The sequence below is a fragment of the Spermophilus citellus genome, assembly GCF_964194105.1.
Source record: "Spermophilus citellus genome assembly, chromosome: 17".
In the NCBI taxonomy this organism is placed as follows: Eukaryota; Metazoa; Chordata; class Mammalia; order Rodentia; family Sciuridae; genus Spermophilus; species Spermophilus citellus.
In genome coordinates, this window is record NC_138199.1 from 38,420,426 (window position 1) to 38,445,016 (window position 24,591).

Sequence of the window (24,591 nt, forward strand, 5' to 3'; positions counted from 1 at the left end):
AGATGTCCTTTATTTTTAATGGCTGAATAATATTTTGTTGTATGTATGAGAAGGTGCTTAACATTGCTAATCATCAGGAAGATGTAAATCAAGACCATTATGAGGGCTGGGGATATAGCTCAGTTGGTAGAGTGTATGCCTCACATGCACAGTCCTGAGTTCAATCCCCAGTATCCCCCCCCCCCCACACACACACCAAAAGAAAAGAAAAGAAAAGAAAAAGACCACTATTAGAAATCATCTCATATCCATTAGGATGCCTATAGTCAAAACCAGAAAATAGGTGTAGACAAGGATGTGGAGAAATCATGACCCTTGTGCATTTTATAAGTGGGAATGTAAAACAGTACAGCCACCATGGAATACAGATTTAAAATTCCACAGAAAATTAAAATGCGAATTACCACATGATCCAGCAATACCACATTTGAATATTCTGAAAGAATTAAAAGCAGAGTCTTAAAGAGAGATTTCTGTGGGCATAGCAGGAATATTCATAGAGGCTACAAGGCAGAAACAACCAAAATATCTATTGGTGAATGAATGAATAAACAAAATGTTATATAGACATAACAATGAAATATTATCTAGCCTTAAAAAGGAAGGACATTCAGCCATGCATAGTGGCTCATGCATGTAATCCCAGCAACTGTGGAGGCTAGGGCAGGAGGATCACAAATTTAAGGCCAGCCTCAGCAACTTAGTGAGACCCTATTTTTAAAAAAGAGTAATAAAATGGGACAGGGCTAAGGATATGGCTCAGTAGTAAAATGTCTTTGGGTTCAATCCCCAGTTCCAAATTAAAAAAGGAAGAAAGGACATCTGACACATGCTAAATCATAGATGATTTGTGAAATAAGCCACTCACAAAAAAGACAAATACTATAAGATCTCACTTACATGAGGTATCAAGAGTAGTCAAACTCAGAAACAGAAAATGCCAGGGACTGGGGGAGGGATAAAAGGGGAGTTGTTTAATGACAATAGAATTTTGTTTTTGCCAGATGAGAAGGTTCTGGAAATTGATTGCACAATATTGTAAAAATAATTAACATTATAGGGCTATGCATTAAAAAATGGTTAAGATAGTAAATTCCATGTTATATGTATTTTATCACAATTAAAAATATAAATTTTATTTTTAAAAATAATTTATGTGGGCTGGGGCTGTGCCTCAGTGGCAGAGCACTTGCATAGCATGTGTGGGGCACTGGGTTCAATCCTTAGCACTACATAAAAATAAACAAATAAAGGCATATTGTCCCTACAACTACAAAAAAAAATAATAATAATAATAATTTATATGATCAGTCCCTTACAGATAGATGATCATTTGGGTTGTTTCTAATCTTATGTTATTTCAGAAAATACCACAATTAATAATTTTAGGGATTTATTTTTTAAAGTATTTATTTTTTAGTTTTAGGTGGATACATATCTATTTTATTTTTATGTGGTGCTGAGAATCAAACCCAGTGCCTCACGTGCACCAGGCAAGCACTTGACCACTGAGCCACAACCCCAGCCCGATTTCTTTATAAACTATTAAAACTTTCTGCCAGTAAATGTCTCTTCCATTGGTGTTCTTTCAGGGGTCAAGTCCTTCCTGCTCATACACTTCTGAACACGGTAGATGTTGAGCTTATCTATGAAGGAGTCAAATATGTACTTAAGGTATGTGAACCCCATTGAAGCCTGCACCTTATTTATTTATTTATTTTTGGGGTCTCTCTTTGTTAGCTAGTTCTCTTTAGGTCAAGAGATGGAAAAGTTTGATTTAGTGCCGGGATGGGGGATTAGTAAAATTAGTCATTATTTTTGTCAGCAGTATTTGATGATTCTATGGAAATTATTTTAGTTGTTACTTAACTTCACATTATAGCCAAGAGATGAAGGGGATACAGGGAACAACCGGAATAGAGAGGAATAACTAAAGTAGCTTTATTTGCTTGCAGCAGGACTGAGCCATTTTCATAAACATTGATGCAAACAGCACCAGTGGCCCCAGTGACCAATGCCATTAATTTCCTTCTTCCTGACAGACTTTTTTTTTTTTTTTTTTAAACAGTATCTTTGAAACATTTAAATTTTGTCTGTGGCTCTCTCTGAAAGGTGCATACTAACTTGTCTTTTCTGGTTCTTTTTCACTGCAGGTGACTCGACAGTCTCCCAACTCCTATGTGGTGATCATGAATGGCTCATGTGTGGAAGTAGATGTGCATCGGTTGAGTGACGGAGGACTGCTTTTGTCCTATGATGGTAGTAGTTATACTACGTACATGAAGGAAGAAGTAGATAGGTAAGTTGCTGTTCAATGTCCATTTGTTGGACCTTTTTCTTTTATTAGTCACTAGCTCTTGGGACGTTTCCAGGCCTTTTTTGGTATACTCATTTTTAGTTAAAAATAATGACCGTACATGCACTAACAAAAATTTCAAGAAAGCAGAATTGTTTATAGTTAAAAGCATGTCTGAAGCCAGGTGCAGCGGCATGTGCATATAGCTCCAGTTACTCAGGAGTCTGAAGCAGTGGGATTGCTTGAGCCCAGGAGTTCAAGGCCAGCCTGGACAATACAGTGAGACCCTGTCTCTTAAGAATAGACTAAAGAGAAAAGAAAAAAGAAGACCTATCTCCCAACCACTCTGGTGTGGGTAGAGAATGAAAAGAAGTTATTTTCTTTATAAAGAACTGTTAAAAGTTTCTTGTACATTTTTGTAGAACTTTTATAATGTATATACAAGTTACATATATGTGTATACTATATTTTTCCTTTAAAGATATTCACAAATAAAAATATCCTTTAAATACTATTAGTATCTTAGTTTTTTTCTTTTAACATATATTGTAGACTGTACAATACCATTCATAGTGTTGTGAGAATTTAATGAATTAACACACTTAAAATGCTTTAAATTTTGCCTGTGGCATAGTTAGGGTTTAGGCCATTATCATTATTATTAGATCATCATTATTTTTGTATGTTTGTGTTTTATAGAGGTGCCCCTTCTTTTTAATGGTCTTGCACTATTCCATTATGTGAGTGTACCATAGTTTATTTAATCTGACCCTTATTGAGGGAAATTTTTATTTGTTTATAGAATAAAGTTTCTGAGTTTTTACATTGATACCTTCTGCCATTTCCCTTTACTCCTGAAGTGCTTTTTTGGCTTACATACTTCAACTTACCTCCTAGATATCGAATCACGATTGGCAATAAAACCTGTGTGTTTGAGAAGGAAAATGACCCATCTGTGATGCGCTCACCATCTGCTGGGAAGTTAATCCAGTACATTGTGGAGGATGGAGGCCATGTGTTTGCTGGCCAGTGCTATGCTGAGATTGAGGTCAGGGTAGTGAATAGGCTGCTGGGTCATGGGAGGGAAGTTAAGAAAAGAGTTAGCTGGAATGGACTAGAGCTGAAAAATAACAGAAAGGAAATAAAAAAGAAAGACATTATTCAGTTTAATTGGGATTGTGAACCTTAAGATTTTAAAAGCAAAATGCTTGCTGTTTTTCAAACTCTGGCTTTAAAAATAGATGGTAGGCAGTAGCACCTACTGTTAGGTGTTGCGTTAACCACTGGCTGTACAGAGAAAATATGATAGAAGTTGGGACACAAAATAGACAAGTAATGAAATATGATGAATTCTGAGAGAGATCTAAGTACAGAGTGCAGAGGACCACATAACCCAAATCATAATAAGGGTGCATAGTAAGGGAAGACATTCTAAAAGAGGGGACATTTATATTAGTTTTTAAAGGTAGTACTAGATAAGGTGAAGAAGGGTAAGGAAGAATGTGTAAAGTTGAGGGAATACCATGAAAGCCCAGAAGCAAGATAGTATGATAGTATTTAGGGACCATCAGTATATATTAGTATTGCTTGAGAATAGGCTAAGGTCAAATGGAATGTGGTAAGCAAACATGCTAAAGAACTAGTGTAGTGTGAGATCTTAAATGTAAGGTCATAAAAGACCTTATTCACCATGCTAGTAAGTTTCAAGTTACACTGAAGGCAGTGAGGAATCATTGAAGAATTTTAAGTGGAAAAGAAATATGAGATTTGGGCTCCAGAATTACTGTTTTTTTGGGGAACCTTGTTGAAGGTATATAGCTGATAGGAAAATCTTCTAGAGGTTTTTGAAGTACTCTAGGCTAGAAATGAGAAGGGCCTACACCAAAGACATGGCAAGAGAAGGAACATTTTTGAGAGAAGATGTACTTGATTTGGGTTGGTAATTGGTAGATAGAGGAGGAAAAGGAGTGAAAAATAACCCCTAGTTTTTGGCCTCCTGAATATCTTCAGACAAACTGAGAGTGAACACCCAAATTTACTGGTATAAAGAGACCAAATTGTTCATCACTTCTAAATACAAAACAAATATTATCACAAACTGTAGCAAAATGGATAGAAACAGAGGAAATATCAGTAATTATTATAAATCCTTAAAGCTAGGTCCTGAAAGATTTTCTACTTGCTTGCTTCATCAATCCACAGGAGATTTTGGTAGACACCCATTTTTCTGGGTTGAAATAAATGTAGTTCAACTTAGATGCTAAGGAAAAACTGATGTCCCTGAAACATTCATCTGTATGAAAAGAAATCAGACTACAAGTTATTTATTTTTTACTATAGGTGATGAAGATGGTGATGACCTTAACAGCTGCAGAATCTGGCTGTATTCATTATGTCAAGCGACCTGGAGCAGCTCTTGATCCTGGCTGTGTAATAGCCAAAATGCAGTTGGACAACCCCAGCAAGGTTCAGCAGGTATGGAGGAATGTACTCTTAATTGCTTGGTTTGCCATGTTTCCTTAAGCTGTTTTTCCCCTTGATGTGATATGCCTTGTATCTGTGCCTGTGATATTGTGGAATTAGAGTTTGCAAGAGTCAATACAATACTAAGATTCTGTAATTTCCTCATGATGTTTCCTCCACTGACTTCTCTCCTGGTAACTGGATTCAGGGAAGAGATGTCTGGATTTTGAATGATGATACTGAATTGCAGTTGTTTTTGTGCCCTGAATAGAAATTAATGAATGACAGTCTCTCATTGGGGTTGACAGGCTGAACTTCACACGGGTAGTCTGCCACAGATCCAGAGCACAGCACTCAGAGGCGAGAAGCTCCATCGAGTGTTCCACTATGTCCTGGATAATCTGGTCAATGTAATGAATGGATACTGCCTTCCAGATCCTTTCTTTAGCAGCAGGGTATGAATCACCTATCTTGGGGAAAAGAATGTACAAAAGGGGAACAATATCAAAATAATTTAAAGTCTCATGAGATTTTCTAGAGGGAGAGAAAGAAAGCCAGTTGGCCTGGAATGCTCTCTCCTTTCGTTGTTAGATTTGAAGTCTTTAAATCCTTGCTTTTTAGCTTTGTCATGTACTTCACCTTTAGTCGAGATTATTCCTTTTTAAACCAGAGAATAGGGGCAATAATTGATGCTTACACTGAAATCTAAAAATAAATACTATATGACAGTGAATTCAGATCTCTCATTTTATTTTATGTTTTTGTTTTTTTTGTTTTTTTGTTTTTTACAAATCCTCAAAGCTAGGCCCTGAAAAATTTTCTATTTGCTTGCCTCATCGGTCCACAGGAGATTTTGATAGACACCCATTTTTCTGGGTTGAAATAAATATAGCCCAATTTAGATGCTAAGGAAGGCTGTGGTGATGGATCTGCTCCGGCAGTATCTGTGAGTAGAGACACAATTCCAGGAAGTGGGAGTACTGGAGATTGAATCTAGGGGTGTTTTACCATTGAGCTTTATCCGTAGTCATTTTTATTTTTATTTGGGGATAGGGTAAGGCTGGCCGCTAAGTTGCAATCCATCTACCTCACCCTCCCAAGTTGTTGGGATTTCAGGTGTGTACCACTGCACTTGATTAAATATCTCATTTTATTTTGGGGATTGTGTTAACTTTGGATCCTGTTTTATTATTTCTTCTTCTCAGGTGAAAGACTGGGTAGAGAGGTTGATGAAGACCCTCAGAGATCCCTCTCTGCCTCTTCTAGAATTGCAGGATATCATGACCAGTGTCTCTGGTCGTATTCCCCTCAATGTGGAGAAGTCTATCAAGAAGGAAATGGCTCAGTATGCTAGCAACATCACATCAGTCCTCTGTCAGTTTCCCAGCCAGCAGGTATTGATAGGGTAATATTATCATTATTTTCCACTGGCTACCACTGCAGTTCAGGCTGCAGCTTTCTGTTTGGATCGTCCCTATTGTCTTGATGGTGTGCTTTTACAGTTTTAAGCACTGTACTTTCCTCAAAACTGCCTCAGAATATAAGTCCAGTAATGAAAATACTGCATGTGAAATGTAAAAGGTCCTTAGTTATGAGAAAAACATGCTTTGGCCATGTACTCCACATAGCTTTGTTCTTGAGGGCTAGTCCCTATTTGGAAGTATTTTCATAAATTTAAAGTGAAGGATATTGGTAGTTTTATTATCAAATACTTCCTTATTATCTCAGCAGCATCCTTGCCCTTCATCTATAAAGTAGCTTTATGTAGGGAGTAAAGCTGAGCAAGAAAGGAGTACATTTACATCTTGACTTTAAAACAGATCGTTCATGTGAGACCTTCTGAGTAGATGGTAATTTTTAATGCCATCATTATTACATCTGTAAAAGGGCAAAAAGAGACAAAAGTTGCTTGCTTATTTAGCATAGGCCCTACATTATGTCCAGTAACTTCCAGCTGTGGCTGATAAGTCATGTAGGAATTGTGTTATAACTAAAAAGATTTCCTAGTGTGGTGCTCTGGAGGTTAATGCTTTGGGTCCCTTTGTTAGATTCCTTTTCCCCCCCATTTTTATGCCTTAGATTGCCAACATCCTAGATAGTCATGCAGCTACATTGAATCGGAAATCTGAACGAGAAGTCTTCTTTATGAACACTCAGAGCATTGTCCAACTGGTACAAAGGTAATTACATATAATTCCAGATTTTCAACACCAGTCCACTCCCATGCTTTCTTTTAAATGGTCTTAAAGAGATTTACCTCAGGCCTGACTTTGAGTAAAAATAGCTAGCAATTTATATCTCACAAAGTTCCTTATGTCTTCTAACTGTCTTAGAATTGTGACCTCTCATTCTCAATATTTCTGGTAACTTCTTAATATTCTTTTTTTTTTTTAATTTTTTTTTTTTAGAGAGAATTTTTTAATATTTATTTTTAGTTTTCGGCGGACACAACATCTTTGTTGGTATGTGGTGCTGAGGATGGAACCTGGGCCGCACGCATGACAGGCGAGCATGCTACCACTTGAGCCACATCCCCAGCCCATCTTAATATTCTTTGTCAATTACTGAGATACAGAAATTGTGTTTTTCGTTTTCCTTGCCATTTTGATGAAGACCCTAATTTTTCTTCTGGTATGGAACCCAGTATGACATTTATTTTCAACTCTAAAATACTTACAGATTTTTTAGAAATCCCCTTATAATCTCAAATACATGGTAACAATTTCTGCTCAGCAGTAGGAACTGAGTCACAATGTCATTGGATAAAGGCTATGAAGATTTTTTAGTTTTGTTTTTATTTTTCTTTATAAAAGATCATGTCTCTATATAGTGAGATGACTTTTTAGTCTTGGAATTTAAATTAATCTGGTTGGTTAATTGTAGGCTGACCCCTGTCCTGCCCTATATTTAAAGGGATTTTCAGTGGAAAATTTAGAAAGTAAATTTGGTTTCTAGGTTTTTCATTCCATAGTGTTGGCCTGTCAGGTTTTTCAGTGGAGATTTTTTTCTATCTGCTCAGGTACCGAAGTGGCATCCGAGGCCACATGAAGGCTGTGGTGATGGATCTGCTCCGGCAGTATCTTCGAGTAGAGACACAATTCCAGAATGGTAAGCTTTCTCCTGAGGACTCTCTTTCTAACAATGTTTCTAATTCTGATGTCTAGACCAAACTATACCTATAGGACTGTAAGAGCTAAGCCAGTTCATCTTGTCACCAACACTTCCCATTAACAAACTTATTCCTTTTCCCTTAAAAATGGAAATCTCATATCCCACTAACACCAAAGAAAGAACAACAACAAAACACAGCTTGATGAAATTGTGAATCTAGTCTGCTTCTGAGAAAGGACTGAGATTACTTTTCTAGTAGAGATTAGCATTCCCTGTTGACATCTTCTTGACCTTGTATAGTGAGAGTTGGTTGAGTCATGACCAGGCTGAAATTGAAATTCCCCATCTGAAGAGCTTGCCTCTCAGCAGCTCATCTATGGATTGAACTACAGGCATATAGGAAAGGGTCAGATTTTCCACTACTTTTTCATGTGCCATTTAGGTGGAATTTATCCTTGGCTTTCTCTGAAGAGCTTCACTAAATGAAGTAGTTTTTAAGCATAAAATACTTTGGTTAAGACTTTAAAGCTATGTACCGCTGATATTGCTTTCTACCACAAGATGGCAGTGAAACCACACAGAATTTAAAATGTTACCTAAAATTTTCTTTTATCTGTTGTGCTCTCATTTACATTCTTTAAAAAGATGGTCATGTGCCACTCATGACCAGCAAAATTCTCCAAGTAGACATTAGCACACTTAACCCAGCAATGTATGAAATAATATATCACAACCAAGTTGGCTATATCCCACTAATTCAAAATTGATTAATTTGGTGGATAATTAATGCAATTTTCATGTGTTAATAGATTAAAAGAGGAAAAACATGGTCATCATCTCAGGATATGGGGAGAAAAGCATTTAACAAGGTTTAACATTCATTCATGATAACTCTGAGAAACTAGGAATGAAATTAGATATTTTAATTTTTTGTGAGTACCTACAGTTGGGCATGGTGGCATATGCCTGAAATCTCAGCTCTTCAGGAGACTAAGGCAGGAGGATCACAAGTTCTAGGTCAGTCTCAGCAACTTAGTGAGGCCCTGTCTCCAAAAAAATAAAAGGGTGGGGTAGGGGAAGACTGGAGATGTAGCTCAGTGGTAGAACATCATAGGATTCAGTTCCCAGTACCACAAGAAAGTGAGGGTGACACCACAAAAAATTAACAGGATATCCCGGGCACAGTAACACATGCCTTTAATCCCAGCAAGTGGGGGTGGAGGTGGGAGTGGCACAGAGCCAGCCACAGCAAAAGCGAGGTGTTCAGCAACTAAGTGAGAACTTGTTTATAAATAAAACACAAAATAGGACTGGGGTTGTGGCTCAGTGGTTGAGTGTCCCTGAATTCAATCCCCAGTACCCTGCTCCCTCAACAAAAAAAGAATAAGACAAAGATTTGCTATTGCTACTTATGTTCAGCATTATGTCTCAGCCAGTGCAGTAAGATCAGAAAAGTAATTAAAAGGTATAAGGACTGAAGAGGAATAAGGAAGTAGATCTGCCATTAATAGATATGCTATGATGTCTACTTCGAAGGTGCAAAGAATCCGCAATTTTACTATTAAATTATTTAAAACCTAACAAAGCTGCTAAATACAAAAGTCAACATAAAATTCAATTGCATTTTTTTTTTCAGTAGAGCAACTCTTATGCTGGTTTATTAGAAGATATAAACAGGATTGTTTGTCAGCACTTTTCATAGTAACAAAAAAGACAAAACAATCTCAATATACCCATGTAGAATAGATTATTGCATTTTACAGTGTTCCTACAATAGATTATTATACAGCAGTGAAAATGGATGAACCAGGGGACACACGTAGACAAAAGGATGAATCTCAAAAATATAATGTTGAAGGAAGGAAATAAGTTACATAAGAATTAATTGGCAGTGATTCCATTTTTTACAAATTTCAAAAATAGGAAAATTAAACCGTACATACATTGGTGGTAAATGTAAAGTAAAGCAAAAGAATAATTAAAATGAAATTCAGCTTAGTAATTATTTTAAGAAGAAACAAACGGGTATTCAAATATACCAAAGAAGTTCTATTAAGATTTAGTAGCTCTGAAATAACACATGGGTTTTTATTTCAACTGTTACTATAGATTTTATATATTTTTCTGTGTGTATATCACAATTAATAGTTTTTAAGAAGGGAACATTTATTATTTCTATTAGAGTCTTCCCCCATCCCATGTAAATGTATTCTTTTTAATTTTCCTTGTTCCTAATAATTCCTACCACCAAAATATGTTTCTCTTGTCACTTCAAAGCAATGTCTCACTAGGGAAGAATATCTATATCTATCTATCTATCTATCTATCTATATATATATATATATAGGACAACCAAAAAAAATTTTTTTTAATATGGTGCTGGGGATCATTCAGGGCCTTGCACATGCTAGGCAAGTTCTATACCACTAAGCAACATCTCTTGCTCCACCAAAAACCAATTTTTAAACAGCTTCCATTTTTATTTTTGAATCTTTTATGAAATTGAAAGCTCTGTAGGTATTGCAGTCTCCTGTTTTTTCAAATATATTTTAGTTTTATTTTGAAAAAAAAAATGCTGATGTCCATCTCTGATATTTAAAACAGATTAACTAGAGTTGCCCCAATCAAATGTCAGTGTTCTAGGAAACCATGGTAATGCAGTTTGAACATTACTGTTCTAGTTTATAACCCAACACAAAATCTCAACTAAAGTCATAATCCTTTAGTATTTTGATTGTTTTATAAAATTCTGACCCTAGAGAATATTTAAATACTAATTCTTCTTAGATATTTAATTCTGAGGTAAGCCATTTTCTGATGAACTAAATATTACTTATATCCCATTGTTGATATTAGTGTAGTATACCAGAAACTTATTTTTCTGTTACAATATACAGCTTTCTTATCCAGAACTAGCCTGTCCCTGGTGGCCTTATGAAAGGCCAGTGAAAATATACCTAATTGTAGTCTCCCTACAGACCGTTTTTTAAAATATTTTTTTAGTTGTTGACAGACCTTTATTTTATTCATTTATTTATATGTGATGTTGAGAATTGAACCCAGTGCCTCACACATATGAGGCAAGCACTCCACCACTGAGCCACAACCCCAACCCCTACAGACCTTTTGACTTAATGCAAGGTTCTCCTTAATCTATACCTTGGTTTATGGAATTCCTAAGCATTGTTTAGTTTTTCCTAGCAATTAGGGTGAAACATTTTTAGTGAGTTATAGATGAACCAGAATCTCAAACTGGGGAAAACAAGCCTTAAAGATCATTAGTGTTTCAATATTTGTTTTTAAGCAGCAAAGACCTTTTTTTTTTTTTTAATTGAACTCAGTAACATTCTGCCTCTGAGCTACCTCCCTTTTTAAAAACATTTTATTTTGAGACAGGGTCTTACTAAGTTGTCAAGGCTGACCTTGAACTTGAGATCCTCCTGCCTCAGCCTCTTGAGGAATTGGAATTATTAGTGTGTGCCACCATGCCCAGCTAGAGTCATTTCTTCTAAGGAATTCATTCCAGGAAGCCAAATAAGAGTTTAGAGTAAGTGTGGGGTTGGATTTATTGCCAAACCCCCAGTCTTTAAAGCTTATCTCTCACTCCAGTTTATAAATGTAATGAGACCCAGAGAGATCAAATGATTTGCCCAAGAGCAATAGTGAGTTGATAATAGGTTGGCCTTGATCTCAGGACTTATGTGCAGCTTCTCCTGACTCTAGTCTAGTGGTCCTTTTGCTAACCCACACTGCCAGTTCTATACAAATCCATTTCAAAAATTGTTAAGATGTTTCTTTTCACACTTATCAGCTGAATTATGGACATTAAGAAATAAACAAATGGCATGTAAACGTGAGCCTTTATACATGGGTGAGGACCAATTCTTTTTGCTGCTTGCAGGTCACTATGACAAATGTGTGTTCGCCCTTCGGGAAGAGAACAAAAGTGACATGAACACTGTATTGAACTACATTTTCTCTCACGCTCAAGTCACCAAGAAGAATCTTCTGGTCACAATGCTTATTGTGAGTATCATTTTTTATAATCTGATGGTTGATAATATGGAAAAAATATTTTTTTCTTCTAGTAGCTATGGTCAGAGGAAAAGATACTGTCTTCTATAATTATGGAATGAATGGAGCTTGGGTTGTAGATTAATAATTTCTCATCTCTACCTTTATCCTTGATCTGAAGGAACCTGCTATTTAGGAAAGGATTGTCCTGGTTATTATGCATATTATGTGCATAAAAATTCACATCTCTATTTAAAAGTGCCATGTGCTTTTCCATTCCTGTTGTCATTATGACAGTAGCTTTAAAATCTAGTCTTCTCTAACCAATGTACACTCATTTTAATTCTATTTGTTCCATAGATGTAAGCAATGGTTCTAATGTTGAGACCTTAAAAAAAAAAAAGAAAGTTAGAAATTCAGTACTGGCCCTCCCACCAAAGAAATTGAAATTTTTTTCTGCATCTTCTTTGTTCCCTTTTTGTTTTATTTATGTTAAGAATCTAAGCTGAGATTATTGTATTGGTAGTATCATTATTTTGTCCCCCATCCTAGGAATATAGGAATTAGTAAGTGGGAATAAGGGATGAGACTGGTAAATGTGAATAGGACTAATGTACACTTGACCGGGGGAAGAAGTTTTTTGGACTTGAGAATTTTTAAAGATGCTTTGCAAGTCCTTAACTCATAGATCTTTCCAGTTGAGTTAATTTTAGGAGAAGACGACTGAGAAGAGGACAACTCTTAAAGAGTTCTCACCCCAAGGTCCTGAACAGTTGCCTTGCTCTTACTTGTTTGTTTTGGGGACTATAGACCTCTTCACTTCCTTGAATTCTGTTTTTGTCCCTGGGAATGGGCATTCTTGGTACTTTAATTCCATCATTTCTTCCTGGAAGGGCACCACAACCCAATAAATCTTGACTGCCATTTTTTATTTTATACTTGAGAATGAAGGGAAACCGTCTTCCTTACATCTCTGGTAAACAGCGTTGTGACTCATTCAGCCGTCTGCCTAGCTGATTAACTCTAAAGGATATAAGATTTTTTAGAATAGCTACTTTTTAAAAGTGTATTATTATAGGGAGAGTTTGTTACTTTTGCTACCCTAGAATAGCTAGGTGATGAGACACTCAGAAGGTGCATTTGAAAATACATATCACTACGTAATATTTTATTTTTTCCAAATGACAGCTTTCAACAAAGACATTATACCAGCAACTTGCTAATATTTTTTTTCTCAATCAAAAGAGGGAAGAAATCTGACTTTTTTTCCTTCAAATTTTAATGCAAGGAATGTTAATTCTCACTTGTATAAGGCCAAGAATTTCTAGAGGCAGGGGATAATGATGAGAGGGTAGAAGAATCTGTCAGTTTGGACCTAAAATGGGGTAGAATTTGCCTTTAAATGAAGCTAATTATGGTGAATTTTTCATCTTATTATGATTACCTTTTTAAGAACGTAACAGTTTTCTGCACTAAAAATAGACCAAAGCCCAGAATCCTTGGAGCAGCAGAAGAGTAATGATCGTCCAGGACTGTCGCTGGGTTTCTTAAATTCTAATTTGTAAGATATAGGGGCTCGGCTCGCTCCTTTTGCGGAGTGATTGTAAGTAACGCTTGCCTTAAGAATCTCATTATTGGAACACGGAGCCATATTTCCTCTGAGAATTCTGGAGTAGCTTTGAGCCGGGGCTGTTCATTTCTCAAGTAATCACGCTGGTGTGATGGAGAGAGAAAATGGCAGCTGTTCGGAGCTCAGGCCTTCAATTTTCTTCAGAGTCCAGTCACTCAAGTGTGTAATTACACGGGGGGTGCTGCAGAGGCGTTGGGCCCTGTCAGAGAACTGGTTTGAGGCTTTGCTTTTTGCTTTTGCCAGTCAGGACAGGCAGAAGCCAATGGGACTCTGGCTTGCTGTTGTTCTTTTTACCCACACCTTGGCATCTGATTACTTCTCACCTGCAGGGATAGTACCCAAACTTTCTTTCCAACAGACTGAGATCTTTGGAGAAAAGAGATATTTCAGAGCATCTGGATTTAGATGATAGGGCAGAGGAGAAAAAGGAGATGTTTGTGAAGCGGGAAGCTGGATTTGTCTTTTCTCTGTTTTGACATCTTCACATTTTTCTTTAAAAATAAAACAGGACTCAGTAAGCATAATAGGATCTGTAGGCTTATATATCATTAATTTCCTTTCATATATTTGTTGCTTTTGCCCCATGTCAGAGATTTGAAAATAAAGAAGTTAATTGATGTGATTGAGCTCAAGGCCAGCTAGCAGTGACTTATGGATCAGGGATAAAAGCTCAGATGGTGTTCCTTTCTGATCTGATATTAGTGAATGCCAGGCATGTCTTTCTTTTTTCTTCATTGACAATGGCCAGTGACCCTACCCCCACTCCATCTGCATTGATGGTAATAGCTGGTAAGAGTTTTTTTAGTTGTTAGGATTACTCTTTCTGAAGGTCTTATTGTCTTTTACATATGTCACTGGAACATGGTAGCATTTCAATTCCCCTAGCTTGTGTTCTCTGCTAGTTCTCCTTTCTTTGCTTACCTTGGCTTCCTGATTGATGATTATGTGCCCCAGCATTCCAATCTCTGCTTTCTAGAAATAGGAATGCTGATGGTGTGCTTTGCTGAGCTAGGTGATGATTTCTGGGGCCTTTGAACCTACAGAAAAAGATCAAGAAATCAGGCTGCTCCAGTGAAGAGGGGCCTTTATCCTTTCTAGGTATTAGCATAAGTTGCCTAGTGGTAACTTGTTCCATGGCATCTTGACCAAATTTCTTCTAATCTTTCACCCTATTTGGAACGTAAAAATATCAAGTAAAAGAGTAAAGTTCTGTCCAATTTCCTTTGGATCGTTGTACCAAATATGAAAGCAAAGTCTGAAAGACAAACAGTAAATTTTTTTTTTAACTTTTTTTTCCCCCACTCCGGTACTGGATATTGAACCCAGGGTTCTCTATCACTGAGCTATAGCCCCAGCCTTCTTTATTTTTTATTTTGAGACAGGGTCTTGCCAAGTTGACCAGGCTGTCCTTAAACTCGTGATCCTCCTGCCTTAGTCACCCAAGTTGCTGGGATTACAAATGGGCATTACTGTGCCTGGTAGTAAATTAACTTTTTGAACGCTCTATTTCTTAAATTTAACCTTATAAGTAAAAACTTAGAGTTTAGGATAATAGTGTTTGTGTTTACTTAGAGATATTTAAGGGACTCTTTGGCCAAATTAAATTATCAACATTAAAAATGTCAATATTCCCATAGCTGTGTAGATAGCAATGTACATATTGTATAGTCACCTTGATGCTGAACAAGAAGCCCAGGAAGATTGTCTTTCCGTTAATGCTTATGTCTTATTTCTGATCTGGGCCACATGAACATGCTTCCATATGACTAATGCCATGCATATGAAACTGATTTGGTTTAGACAAGAAGCAAAGATCAGTGCCTTTTCTTATTTCTCATATCATGGCTACATATAATATATCCAATGTGTAAGTAAGAAAGAAAATTCTCAGTGGTCTCAATCAAGTTTACTGAATAAGGATGTAGCTAACAATTTATTGTTAAACCCATCCTATAACATCTTTAGAATGTCAAAAAGTTCAATTGTGATTGGAAGAAGTTACCAGTTGCTTGTTAATGTTGGAATTAGGGCAGTAGTTTATGTCTTGAGGGTATTACATATAAGGTCACATTCTTCCCATTTTGAGTTGCCTTCCTCAGAAGTATTTAATGTCTAAGATGCTAAGATCAAGTTAGGCTCATTTGGGCTTTTCTGTCAAGCTGAATAACTGACTGGTTTTGATAGTTAAGCATATCTATTATATTTTTGCAAATCCAGCATATTCCCCATAGTTAGCAACCAATGACGATGAGAATAAAAATAAGAAATATCTGTGTTGTACCAGTCTTAACTCTTGCTGAATAGTAATTTTCACTTTGGTCTACAGATTTTTGCAAATGACGTGTAACCCCCAAATCAGCAGGTTGGTTCTTTAAATGATATATTTTATTTTGAGGAAACACATCTGCTGATATAATTGTGCTTTGGTAGTGTTACAAAATGTTTACCAGGATTACATGGTGATGTTGACTTGTTCAGTTGCCCACAGGAACCCTTTGTCTAGGATAGAGGGTCATGAGCTCCCTGAGGATGAGTAGTTGTGAACACTGGTGGTTTCTTTCTAGAAAAGAAAGGTCAAGGACAAGTCTTTGGACAGTTGAGAAAGTTATTTTACATATAGTGTTCAGGCACCAGTCCTTTTCTGAGTATTAATGATGACAGTGGAGAAAAATCATATTTGAATGGAAAACTTCCAAGTCTGGATGAATTAATGTAAGTAGTGGTTTATTCATATTGTGTTGATTTTTTTCACACATCCCAGAAAGGTCTGGTTTCTCTGCTTTATCACAAGAAGCCCAGGAAGATTGTCAGCCTGTCGTCATGAATGAGTAATGACTTTACTTTTAATTTTTCCTAATCTCCATTGTTCACTTTTCTTACAGATACTTTCTTTTTCCCTATCCTTTCTTACTTTCTTTTTTTCATAATGGAAAGATGAAATGAGAAAATGATTTTGTATGTTTTACTTTTTTTTTTTTTTTTTGTACTGGGGATTGAATCCAGGGAAGTTTTACCACTGAGCTACATTCCCAACCCTTTTTAATTTTTAATTTTGAGACAGGGTCTCACTAAATTACTAAGGCTTGCAATCCTCCTCACTCAGACTCCCAAGTCACTGTGATAACAGATGTGTACCACTGCATCTTTAAAAAAAAAAAAAAATTTTTTTTTAAAGTTGGAACATGATCAATAGTTAAGTAAGAGGACAACTTCATTTTTTCCCCTTTATTTTAGTTTGTCTTTAAAGTTCAACCCAGATTTCCTTCAATGGAAACTCATTTCTATCAAGTCTGATACAGGTTGAAAAGGTAACTATAGTGTTCTTATTTTGTCACATTGGCTTTGGTTATTAATGTTGAAACTTTGGTCTGGCTATTTGCAGAGTTAGCTGAGTTTTGGTATTGCCCACGACATACATGTTTTGAGATCTCCTGAGTCATTCTGATCAATGAAGAAAGTACCTCAGAAAGGATAATGTTTCTCTATTAGGAACAATAAGAAAGGAGGATTTGGATAGGAAAATGGTTTCTGTATCCATTGTTATCTATCTGTTCTTTCCTTCTGTCTGTTTATGGTCTTGTCTCTGGCCATTTATATATATTCCCTTGAAATTCTATTTTGCTTATTAGTTCTCAGCAAAAGATAAGACTTTGTTACATTTTCTCCCCCCTTCTTGCTTTTATGCCTATCTAGGATAGGTGAAACAAGTCCTTTAGTATCTGGCTACATGTTCAACTGAATCCTGGGCTTATCTTTAATAGCAGTTTTTGTTTTTCACATTTATGTGGATAAAAACAATATTTGAACTTCCTTAACTATAAATCATGGGTTTTATGACCCTGGACAGTTGGAGCAGACCTCTGGTTAATTATTTGAGGAAGGAGAATTCCATGTTCTGAATCATTTTTTTTTACACACACACAAAAAGTTGGAGAAATCTTCTCAGCATAATAGGATTAAGTATTCCAAAAGTATCTTTTTTATTATGTAAAACATAATAGGGTTTTTGGAAAATTTTGGGACATGCATGTCTGCCCCAAAGGCCAAAGTTCTATGCTTTTTTTATACTGTTGTGATAAAGTACTAATCAGAATACCCCTAAGGTGGGGAAGGATGAGTATGAAATAGAGATTCTTGAAGAAAAGGGATGATGGGAGGTGGCAGAGGGATGAAAAACCAGTAACAGGATGGAGAATGTCCCAGTAGTAGGCACTTGCACAAGGCCCTGAATTAATTCCCAGCTCTGAAGGAAAAAAAAAAAGTCTTTCATGTCTCCTTGATAGTAGTAGAAGAGTTCTAAAACATAAATGTAATCACTTTAAAGTCCACGCAGAAGGAACAAAACTTATATGTGTTGTATTAAGAAATGCTACACCCATAATTTTGTAAAATCCAAAAGGCAGACATTTATAAAAGCAGCATCCTTAGTTTTTTCAGCTTTGATGAAAATAACATGGATAATGAATGAATTTGGGGGAATAAACTGATATTCTACTGGTTTCCAGTGGAAATATTTCAGAATATAATAGGGATTTTTTTCTTAACCTTTTATAATTTTTAGTGGGGAGGATCCTATACCGAATAAACTGAATCTAGTCCAGCTAAGAATTCACCATATTTAAATTCATGGAATGATTATTGGTTCAAGAACAGGATACCTGATTTTGAATGCAGAATTGCCAGAATACGAGATGGTGTTTTTAGTTAGCATGTGTTTATAAATGAATAATTTGTTCTTGTGTTTCTGTTTTGCATCCTTGGGATGGGGGCAGGGGGCTGAACATTTGGTTTGTGGAATTAGAACTACCAGGATTGTTCCTTTTGCTTTATCCTACCTTCTTTTCCAAAATGAGAGAGGAAATAGAAAGGTCTTTAGTCTCTACATTATTTAAAACCTCTTGAAACTTTGAGACATCATTTGTTATTTCTTATTCATAATCCCCTTGACCTCTTTGAGTGGTCTCTGATGATTTCTTCTTCATATTAAAATTATGATGTTAATTTATAAAGAAATACATTAAGAATTTTGAATCTGAATGATTGTGAGATTTGGGTTGCTTCTCCTTAGGAGCAACTTCCTTTGGGTTAATCTTTACCACATTATTTAGGATAAAAATAATAGGGAGTTTGCATTTTATTAATCCAATTTTGTTTTCATTCCTTTATTTCAAAGTCCTGTCCACTGAGGTTCCTTTTTTATTTAATGTAGATGTTCATGTTCTTTTTTACATTAATAATTAGGATCAGTTGTGTGGTCGGGACCCTACTCTCACTGATGAGCTGCTGAATATCCTCACAGAGTTAACTCAACTGAGTAAGACCACCAATGCTAAAGTAGCACTTCGGGCACGCCAGGTAAGGACAATTGTGGTTTATCTTAAAGGAGGGATAGTTTTCATAGTTTGGGCAGTTCTAGAGACAATTAGCTTTTACTCAGTAACCTTACAAAGATCATGCAATTTTCTGTGTATGTCACATGCCCTTAGACCAATGTTTTCATGTGGTATATGTTTTTTTAAAGAGAAAGGAAAGGATTTATGTTGACTGTCTAAAATAGGATTCCTTTTCCCATTATAAAATCCTGGTGTTGTTCCCCACCTCCCTAGTAGCCCTATGATAGTAAACCAGGGTCAGGAGGAGAGAAAGAAACTGGGGGAAGGAAATCAATATTTCTTACTTCCCAAAGGGAGCTTAGAAGCAGATGAGAACTTTTAAGTGCATAAGAATTAATCAAGTGTGGAAAGCAGAAAGATAATGAAATGAATCTTAGGCACCAGCAATCAGAACAACCCCAGAGAAGTCCAGTTAGCTTCACCCTGTAGTGTTCATTTCCATTCCAAAAGGTTTCAGCGGGGAAGCAGAGAGTTGGTGCTCCCTTTGTGTTTCATTGCATGGGCATTGACAAGGAAGCAGCATTTGAAGCTGTTCAGTGACCTTCTGCTTTCTCTACAATTGTATCCATGTCACTGAACTACTCAAAGTTATTGAACCTCTCAGTGACCTGCTGAGGGTATTCAGGTCCTACCGTGTCCCTGTTTGTTTGTGACACTGCTTTCACTCTCTCTGCCCCTCACATGCATTGGTGTTACTTCCTGATACCTTCTCCTTGGTGCTGAGTACCTGGGGCTGTCAAAGCAGCTTTTCCTAGTCTTTCTGCTTCGAGTTGCTAAAGGCTAGATATGCTGCATCTACCTTCCCCACAGCTGCTCCCTGCCAGACCTGATTCCCAATTAACAGCTAGTCATGCAGTCCCCAGGACTAGCAGCTTTGCAATGGTAAATCACATGCACTGATGGAACTTGATTGAAGCTGTTTTCTCTCCCTTCCCCCGACCCCCCATGGGAAATTGCCCACAACGCAAATTATGGTGAGAGTCAACTAAGATTCAGTATTTGGTGGCATTGACTTTATGTTACAGGACCTAGAAGTTGTTTTACTCAGTCTCTGTTTTATCTTTGATGCCTGCACTTACAGATTTATATTTATTGCTTTTGTATCAGAGCTACGTAATAGGAGCCTAGAATAATCACTCCCTCAGGAACCTATGCCTCTTATTTTGTTCTCACTCAAGGTTCTTATTGCCTCCCATTTGCCATCATATGAACTTCGCCATAACCAAGTAGAGTCTATCTTCTTATCGGCTATTGACATGTATGGACATCAGTTTTGCATTGAGAACCTGCAGGTATATATAATAACTTTCTTACCACTATGCACTCTTGTCCCCTTTATTCACAAGCATAGTTCAATTAAGTAATGGATCAATCAGTTTTGATTTTCTATGTAATGAAATTTCATACCTTGACTTTTAAAAATCATTTATACTTATAAATATTTTTTCATAAAAATGCCATTAGATTAAAAATGGTTTAGCTTAATAGGCCTGCCTTGTGTCCTATTAAAATCTTTATCTCTTGTCCTTTTACCTAGAAAGTATTCTAGGTCAGAATTAAGTGGTAACATTGTTTGATTTCTGATATTTGAGTCATATGTATACATAGATGGTTGTTACTCTAGAGACAAAGCTATTTAAATATCATTTAATTTTAATTTTATTTTAATGCTTACCATTAAGCTATATAAAGAGCCAATTTTGTAAGAGATTATTGGCTAATTTTACTACTAATTGGAAGGCCTTTACTATTTTTTAAACAACATCATTTTTCCTGGAGTGACTTCTATTTTTCTACTTAGAAGCTAAGATACTATTAAATTATATCTGATCAAAGGAATCTTTAGAATTTGTGTAAGATTTCCTCCTGGAGAACCTAGAAGAAAAAGATTGTTTTCCTATTTGATTCATAGTTGAAATCTAGGGTTTCAATGGTGTTCAAATTTAGGCTTTACCATAGTGAGGCATTGAGACAATATTTAGGAAGTGAAATACAGATAGATATGTGTCAGAAAGAATAGTAATAGTTATAGACACCTATATTATCTTACAACTAATGCTTTTAGTATATTATTCTAAGAGTTTCATATATGTTAACCCATATAATGTTCTCAACAGCCCTATAAGGATAAGTAGTATTTTTCTCATTTTGTCCCTGAGGAAACTGAGACTCAGAGAGGTTTATGTTCATACATAGCATTCATAGACAGAATTTTTAGGTTACACTAAATGCTTCAAATGCTAAATATTGTTTACTGAAATTGTTCACTTTTGGATGTAAGGGGTTAAGCATGTCTTTGTACCTTCTAGAAACTCATCCTATCTGAAACATCTATTTTTGATGTCCTACCAAACTTCTTCTATCATAGCAACCAGGTAGTGAGGATGGCAGCTCTGGAGGTGAGTGTTCATGGTCCTTTGACAGATCTCCTCCTTGGTTTCTAGCTGATATCTTATGTTTGTTTGACTATCACGACAGTTCTTTTTCACTTTCCCTACCACTGAGCTACACTCCCACTTCATAGGGTTAGTACTTAAGGGTCCTCTTTTCCTCTGAAAAAAGTACTTGTTGCCCAAGCATTTCATCTGAACTAATCACCTGTTTCTGGTGATTTCCAGCCACTGGAAAATAGCTGCCAGCACTTTTTAGTAGTCTTTATTTTCCAGGTATTTGAATTCTCCCATTTCATAATGAATTTGGATTCCCCACAACACAATAAGTGAAAGAATATATGTGGCTGATCAAAATGTGTTAACTTTATCATTTTGTGATTTGAGCCAAATTAAAATGCATTTAGTTATATTTTTAATTATTAAACAGCTTTTATAAAATATTGCCTCACAGGAAAGAAAGAAATAGCATTTAATAGAGTGTAATGTATTTTATTTTTTTCTCATTTACATTTATGAAATAAAACAAAGTGAAATTCTGAGAGGAAATGTGACTTGTCCAAAAATCACAAGTGGAGGCGTTTGCATTTGAACTCAGGTCAATCTGACTCCACACACTTTTCTGTTTCCACTAGAGTACATTTCTACCTCATTAAGTACAAAAATTGCAAGCTCTGAATACTACCTTAAAATTGCCAAGTGGATATTTTTAAGCTGGGAAAAGGAGCATTTTAGATGATTTTATATAATAAAACATCATCATAGAGTGGTACTAGCTCTTTTTATTTCTATTGTGGGTAAAATGTAAACGCTACTACTCAGTAAATAAAAGAGACTTGAAATATCTAAGTGTTTTTTTCAGGGCTTTCATATCACTTAATGAGAAGCCTCCTTTCATGCCTCAGATGATGACAGAATCCCATGTAGCATTTTATGTGTATGGCAAATTGAATGTACATGAGGATGGACTGTTTTTGCTGAGATGTAGTCTGTTGCTGTTTCTTTAACTCTTAAGTTAGTGTGTTTGAGATATTAAATGTCAAATTATACCTCATTGCTTTTGCCTAAAGTTGAGAATCTAAATAATCCAAAATTGATTTGGGGCAGTAGGGTAAAACAAACCAAAACAAACAAACAAACAAAAAACAAGATATTTGATAGTAAAAGAGTTGAGCTATACTGTACCTGCTTCCATCTTCTATCTTCACTCCTAAGTAGCACAGAATGAACACCTCTTATTTTTCTCACTGCTTGCTTTTGTCTTCTGTTGAAATGATCATGCTTAATAAATTAGTAGTCATGATTCTATAATGCTCTTAAAGATCAAATCTTCTCCAGAATTTAGGTTAGTGTGAAAGGTTTACCAGGCACTTAGAGGTGTCCAGCAGAGGCAACCAACTTTTATTTTCATTTATATTCATGGATATAGTTATAAAATTCCATCTTTATTAATTAAAGCAAGTATGTTTGTATAGACTCTTTGGACCTGTCTCGCCACAGGCCACCACCTTCTTCATAACCTTCTTCTTTTTCAAGACTCTTTTTTTTTGGCTTAGCCATTCTCTTTATTTCTATTTTTGAAGTTTATTTACAGAGGATTACTTTTTGCCAGGTGTATGTTCGAAGGGCTTACATTGCCTATGAACTTAATAGCGTACAACACCGCCAGCTTAAGGACAATACCTGTGTGGTGGAGTTTCAGTTCATGCTGCCCACATCACATCCAAACAGGTGAGTTTGAGTTGGTATGTGTGCCTAAGCCAGCCGGAGGCCTATCAGGAGAGTTAGAGGAGCAATGAGTATGGCAGTTCCATTGTTTTTTTTTAGCCAGAAATTTAGAGTGAAAAATGAACAGATTTGAACAGATTTGTTGCCTATTCTAGTTAAGATAAAAGTTTAGGATTACTCCATTCATTCTTGCTTGTATTATGTCATTGAAGAAATAATTCCTTCCTTTTTTTTTTTTCTTTTTACTAGTATATTCTTGTTGGAGCTTTTCCAGAAAAATCACAAAAATATACCTTGAGTGGAATTGCTTTGCCTTTTTATATGTTTGCTATGGGTCAAAGTTGTACCAGAGCCAGTTTTATTTTATCCCCTAAAAATACCTGAATTTAGCAGTTGTAATCCCATCAGTTTTTTAATGAAATCACACTTTAGAACCAAACTTAATTGGCCATGCTAATTCTGTTACTCTTCCCTTCTGGAGACCTTTAAAATGTACATATGAACATTTGTTTTGGTATTTCTTTGTTTTTAAAATTAAAATACTTATTTGTCTTATCCCTCATTCTTAAAAACTATACCTAGATATTTTTAACTCCACATACATATGCTTATCCCTTCCTGTAGTTTCTTTTCTTTTCTTTTTTTTTTTTTTCAGTAATACCACAGGAAATATAAATACACAGCCAATTTTAACCTGCCCCTCTTCATTTCTTCTTTATGGCCTTTGGTTCTTCGCTTGGTATTACAAAGTACGATGTCTTTGGGGATCCTTAGTTATAGACACCAGAAATGGTTTTGTTCTGAATTGCCACTTCACCCAAAGCAATAGAGCCTTTCTGGAGACAAAGAAGTCTGTGCTGAGACTTTTGGCCACTGGATGCCACTGTTGATCCAGCAGAGATCAGCAGATGAGCAGAGGCATCTTCAGAAAAGTATCTCTCTTCTTTGTCTCAGAAGATCCTTTTACTTCTCTACCTCAGAAATGCCTTATGGCTGGCAGAGAAAAGCATATATCCTTGATTTAGCAAGCATCTCTCGGTACATTTTTGCCTCCATGGATTTCAGAATCTCATTTTCTAGAAACGAATGGTTGTCCTTCAGCGAGCCAGGAAGTACTCATGGCACACATGGGCTCAGCACTCAGTCTTCTTTCTTTTCCTGCATTCCTTGAATAATTGTAGAGAACTACATGCTATACTAATGCTCTTTATAATTCTCAAGACAATCTCCCTTTCTTCCTGCTTTCTATTGCCTCTTCCCTTTGGGCAGTGATTTGTAGTCAGCCTGCAGGGCCGCCTCTGATTTCCTTCCCTCCTCATTGCTCCCCTGTCTTTCTGAATTGTACTCCCTGTCTTACTTTTTTTATTTGAGACTGTGTGTCCAGCTTGGTGAGGAAAAGTTGACTAAAAAATGAAGGAAATTCTTAAGTGCTTTGTTTAAAAAAATCCTATTTTTGCACATCAAGAGTATGAATTTCATCCTGATATGGTTTCAAAACATATATCCTCATCCCTCACATCTGAGATGTACACACCCTATGGATAAAGACCAGACTTAATCAATTCT

General features: G+C 36.2%; 1 protein-coding gene across 12 annotated transcripts in view; it reads left to right on the top strand.

Moving 5' to 3' along the window:
- The window catches only part of ACACA (acetyl-CoA carboxylase alpha), a 276,021-nt gene that overhangs the window by 125,540 nt on the left and 125,890 nt on the right, over positions 1–24,591 (top strand). For all 12 annotated transcript variants that reach the window (XM_081270864.1, XM_081270861.1, XM_081270866.1 and 9 more), the window contains 13 exons: positions 1,593–1,674; positions 2,154–2,299; positions 3,194–3,344; positions 4,637–4,771; positions 5,068–5,214; positions 5,965–6,153; positions 6,839–6,939; positions 7,779–7,867; positions 11,772–11,896; positions 18,756–18,869; positions 20,086–20,199; positions 21,217–21,306; positions 22,910–23,028. In XM_081270864.1, the coding sequence (XP_081126990.1) occupies positions 1,593–1,674; positions 2,154–2,299; positions 3,194–3,344; positions 4,637–4,771; positions 5,068–5,214; positions 5,965–6,153; positions 6,839–6,939; positions 7,779–7,867; positions 11,772–11,896; positions 18,756–18,869; positions 20,086–20,199; positions 21,217–21,306; positions 22,910–23,028 (1,602 nt within the window). The remainder of the gene's footprint in view (positions 1–1,592; positions 1,675–2,153; positions 2,300–3,193; positions 3,345–4,636; positions 4,772–5,067; positions 5,215–5,964; positions 6,154–6,838; positions 6,940–7,778; positions 7,868–11,771; positions 11,897–18,755; positions 18,870–20,085; positions 20,200–21,216; positions 21,307–22,909; positions 23,029–24,591) is intronic.